Here is a 5,175-nt window from a genome sequence, read left to right as displayed (position 1 = left end):
TGGAGTACTTGTACTGATTTGACTCCAACCATCATCATCTCCTACTGACCAAGATCAAAGATTAGGGACATGTCTGTCTGTAAAAGCTAACGCACATGCTCAAGGTACAGGTTACCCTCTTGCACTGCTCAGGGCCAGGATGGTCATGGTTCAGGACCCAACTTCCATTGTGGCCCCTGAGAACCTGGTCACACTGGCTGAGAACCAGACAGTCTCCAGCTAAAACAGCCACCCACACCAGTCATCTGAAGGCTTGTGGCCCCTGTGTCCGTGCTGCAGCAGCTCCTCCTTGCAGTACCTGTGTGGGGTGTTTTGGCATGGGTACACTTGAGGGGCATCCCCCCAACACCTCCCTTCGGGCCATGGAGGAGCTGCCTGGAACAAGAGCAGGTGGGTCTGTGGGAGCCCAGAGGACACACACGGCCACGACTGCAGACGCTTACGTTGGGAACCTAAGTACTCCAAATAAGTTTCTCTTGTTCAGAAATACAATGGGCAATTTAAAAAAAACCCATTAAGTGTGTGTGTAGGAGCATTTCCCATTCTGGGAGACAAGTTGCATTGTTCCATGGAGCTATATTATGACTCTCCTGCCACGGCATCAATCAAGACCCCATTATGCAACGAGGGATCCATCGCACAGCCCAGCGCGAGGCCCCGCCGCGAGCGCCCAGGCTGCAATCCCAGCTCCTTTGTCCTGCCCTCTGCCAATTTGCTGCAAAATTGAGGATGGGGTTTGAATTTGTCATTGTGGCCACGGCGCCAGGGCTGTGCTTTCGGAGCAGTTATTTGCATTGCCTTGATTAGCACGTCACCTGCTTCATTAGTGAAGAAAATTCTCATCCACAGACTCAGCCATTCATGCAAATTGAAGAATACACGGAGATCCTTCCCCTCTAGGACTTTCCATTATTAGCAAAATTGGTAGATTCTTTTTGTTCCTTCCTCTTCGGAAGGTCACTTTCATTTTCACCTCTAAATGAAAGTTCTTTAAAAGGCAAAATAATCATCTTTCCAAACTTGCAGACAGTTGCTGAAAGAAAAAGGTTTCCAAATAAGAAATCTCAGGTGCCTGCAAGGCAGGTGGAGCTCCCCCCCTTCCTCAGTCCAGCCCTTACACTGACTGCCATCCATCAGTGTCACCAAACCATTAATTTTAGCAGAGTTCAGGAAGGCAAAAAGTTCCCACCTTGTAGGACCTAAACCCCCAGGGCTCAGCTGAGCGGTTCCTTCTCCTTACACCCTCAGCAAACACCACCTTCTCCCTGATAGCACAAGGGACATCTTCCTTCTTGCCTCCATCCCTGTTTTGCAGGCTACACAATTCCAGTTTCTCACCTCACCTCTTCCCAAATCCAGAAATCCCTCTTGCTTTCTCCCTAACCAGCTCCAGGGCAGCCGTGCCCCCCCAGCCCCGTGCTCTCCGCCCAGGGCTGGGGCAGTGAGGAGCTGGTTCCTCCTGGCCACCACCACACGTGGGCTCTACACCGAGAGGAAAGCCCTCTCCTTCACCCTGTCAGCAGGCTGCAAGTGCTAGTTTTGTTCCTTGAAGTTTTGGTATTTGTGTTCCTTGACTATCTTTTGATACTCGTTGCTATTCCGCCCGCTGAACGGCGCGCACCAAGCTCAGCGCTTCTCAAGGATTCCCCACGAGGGATGACACTTCATTTCTGATGTTCCTGAGAAATACTACTGCAAAACCTCTGCAGTGGTGGACACAAGAACCATGTACCTTATCTTACAGCATCTCCGGAGGTGATGCCTAGCTCCTCAGGTCTTCATAGAATCATAGAATCTTAGGGGCTGGAAGGGACCTCGAGAGATCATCTAGTCCAACCCCCCTGCCAGAGCAGGGTCACCTAGAGTACATCACACAGGAACTCATCCAGGTGGGTTTTGAATGTCTCCAGTGAAGGAGACTCCACAACCTCCCTGGGCAGTCTGTTCCAGGGCTCTGTCACTCTCACAGTAAAAAAATTTTTTCGGATATTCACCTTGAATCTCCTATGCTCCAATTTACACCCATTACCCCTTGTCCTATCACTGGTCATCACTGAGAAAAGCCTAACTCCGTCCCCCTGACACTCACCCCTTACATATTTGTAAACATTGATGAGGTCACCCCTCAGTCTCCTTTTCTCCAAGCTAAAGAGACCCAGCTCCCTCAGCCTTTCCTCATAAGGGAGATGTTCCACTCCCTTAATCATCTTCGTAGCTCTGCCTTGGCTTAAGGAAACTAAAGGTCTATTCACAGATTGTGATCTCAAGTTTTGGAGGCTTTTTTTCCCCTTTAGAGTTTATAAATTATTAGTAAAAGCTTTTGAGTCCAAGAGATACTCAGCTTTTGTGGAAAAAAATACATGAAATGTGGTATTTCAAGACATACCTCATATAGCTTTTCCTTGAGATCAGTGACAAGTTGCCATGAGGCACTGAATCTCAGTCTGGAATGGGAAAGTCCTTACGCAGAAGCTGCAGGGTCAAAACCAATACCAACAAGAAGAGGACAAGAAGAGGGCTTTCCCCACTTCCCACCTCCACTACCACAGTAGGCAGAGAAGTTCAGCACATCCAGAATGATCCAAGCCAGAAAGAAAAATCCAGAAAAGTTGTGAAAACCAAATGTGCAAGAAGAAAAAAGTCAAAATGTACAATGGTTGTGCATGAAATTTCATTGCAACGATGAATCTGCAGAAATCAATTACCTGTTTGCTGCTGGAGGGGAGGGCAATGGCCACAGACTTTTTCTGCTGACCAGAGGCTGATCCAGCCTCTGCTTGGGCCAGGGAAGAAGGGTGACCATGCAAACCTCCCACACCTCAACGTGCTGAACTCCCCCCTGAGCCAAACCACCTGGGGTTGTGCTTTGCTTGTCACCATGCTGCAGCTGTACCAGAGAGAGAAAAAAAAAACCTATCACTTTTTGCATCTCCCCACATCCCCTGGGAAAGGGCAACCACACGTGAAAAGGCCAGATTTTACACAGCTGATTTTCACACGGATCATTGCACAGAGCTGGGCTGGGGCTTTTGCTGAAGCACTGGGTATTTTTGCCTTTTTAAGGTAAAGATGAAGCAATGTTAGAACAGCTGTAGCGATGCCCTCTTGGGCTGCACTGCAGCCTCCTTCCTCTCACCTGACTGGCAGACGCCGGGAAGCCTGACAAGGTGTGTGTCTGTCTCTGCCTGTCCCTGGGTGGCAGGAAGGGAAGAAGTGACTCAGGTACGTGTCTCTGCTGCTCCTGCTCCGTCACTGCATAGCCCTGGTGACAGTCACATCCGTCACACTCCCTCTGCGTGCACCGTGCTGGGGGCCAGTGGCTGCAGAGGGGAGGAAAACAGATTTACTGGAATAGATATGTGGTTAAGAGCAACAGTCTCACCAGTAAGTCTCTGGGATGGCTGGCCAGGCTGCCCCCCACTCAGATGCACTCTCCTTGGTGTTCTGTGATGACCCGGGGCAGGGAGACGTGCCCGTTGCAGACTGTTGTGTGCACTCACCAGAGTAAAGATGATTAATGGCACCAGGTAGTTCCTGCTACCTCTTAATCAAACACACATAATCAGCAACACGCCTGCACACAGTACTTGGAGCTGGAGCAGGGTTTTTTTAACTCTCACAGGCTTCAAGTGGGGATGACAAGGCTAAAATACCAGCAGTAAGAGTCTGAAGGGCTGGGTCCAAAACTGGAAGGATGGTTGGCGAGTTTCCAGGAGCACCAAAGCCTCTTTCTGCCAGAGGAAGAAGGACTTCCCCTGGTGTGAAAAGCCCAAGCTCTGAGCTGGGAAAAGCACCATCAGTACCTGCAGGAGCCCCATGCTCAGCCTCCCAGGGCGCGTGGACAAGCGCGACAGCAAACACAACCACACACCTTGGAGACAAACCACCAGCAGCCTCTGACCATAGAGTATTTTGCATCATTTATTTAAATACCTATATTTATGCATTTACAAATTTCCATAGCTCTGTTTGTAGCTTTTTTTTCTTTTTTTTTAAGACAGTATTGCAGAGAAGTAGCTTTTGTAAAATGAGGTCCATGTATAAAACTATGCAACCGATTGGAGGGGAAAAGAAAAGTTTCCTTTCATACTCTCTAGAAATCAGAAACCAAAGAAAAGTGACCAACTGGAGGGGCAGAGGGAAAGGAGGGGCTGGGACAGACCAACCTCAACTCAGTGGCTTTCTCACAAGCATTACATGTCAGTGCTCAGCTACAGTCCTAGCAGGGTAAGTTGTTTCAGTGGGTGCAATGCCTGGTTGCTAAAGCTTTCGCAGGCACGTAGGTCTCTAAGGAAAAAATAAAAAGGAAAGGATCCTACACACTGAGAATGCAAAGCCTGAACAGCCTGGGGATAGGGTCTAGGTGCATGAAATGCCCACAGGGGACTGCACCAACTCACCAGTAGTGCATCCTCGTCCCAAACTTCATTTTGCATAAAAAGTTCCCTTTAAGAAATCTTAGCATTTAAAAAACCTGGTATCTGAGCTCTTCTAGCCTCAGTACTTTGAAGAAGTCACTTGAAAAATACCTCCTGCTTTCCTCATTTGGAAGCTTCAAAGTCATGTTTTGCTTTAATTGGTACAAATTTAACAGCTCATGGATTCCCAGTGTTATCTCTGGGAGGAAGAGGCAACAGATATGGCATTGCAAGATATTTACACACATGGTACAAAAATGTCCAAGGGTATGAAAAATCACCAAGAACACAATTTTGCAGCAGCCTCATTTACACCTGTAATTTTATACCATTTATTACATTGTACTAACACCAGATTCAAAGATGTGCACTCCCTTTAGGACATTCAGGAGTTACAAATATATTGTGATTGCATAATTCATATTGCACAATTGTATAAAAACATAAATACTAGCTATCCTATTATTTATTTTTTTTTAAATACAAAATACATGTCACATAGTCAAATATTCTTTTCAAGTGCAATTCAGGTGCTCTCTTTAGTCCTTCCAAGAAAAAGGCAATTTTGATAAGTTTTGGCACAAAGTTTAACCTCTTTCCTGTGCCAGCAGTTCTAATTACAATACATACGCCCCAAACTTTATATAGTAGCAGTCATATACATACAGTATAAAAACAGGTTATTTACAAGATGAACTGAACGTAGACAGAAGCAGCCTCAGTGGTCGGATCTGGACTCTGGGTGGGCATCATTCCT

At 47.1% G+C, this 5,175-nt stretch overlaps 1 protein-coding gene across 1 annotated transcript in view; it reads right to left on the bottom strand.

Annotated features, from left to right (window-relative positions):
- Positions 1-579: 579 nt before the first annotated feature.
- ITPR1 (inositol 1,4,5-trisphosphate receptor, type 1) overlaps positions 580-5,175 on the bottom strand; it is a 173,056-nt gene continuing 168,460 nt past the window's right edge. The window contains exon 62 of the mRNA XM_010003374.1: positions 580-715. Within this exon, the coding sequence (XP_010001676.1) occupies positions 580-715 (136 nt within the window). The remainder of the gene's footprint in view (positions 716-5,175) is intronic.

Source organism: Chaetura pelagica, unplaced genomic scaffold, assembly GCF_000747805.2.
Source record: "Chaetura pelagica isolate M959 unplaced genomic scaffold, ChaPel_1.0 scaffold328, whole genome shotgun sequence".
Taxonomy (NCBI): Eukaryota; Metazoa; Chordata; class Aves; order Apodiformes; family Apodidae; genus Chaetura; species Chaetura pelagica.
This window is presented reverse-complemented; position numbering and strand designations above follow the sequence as displayed.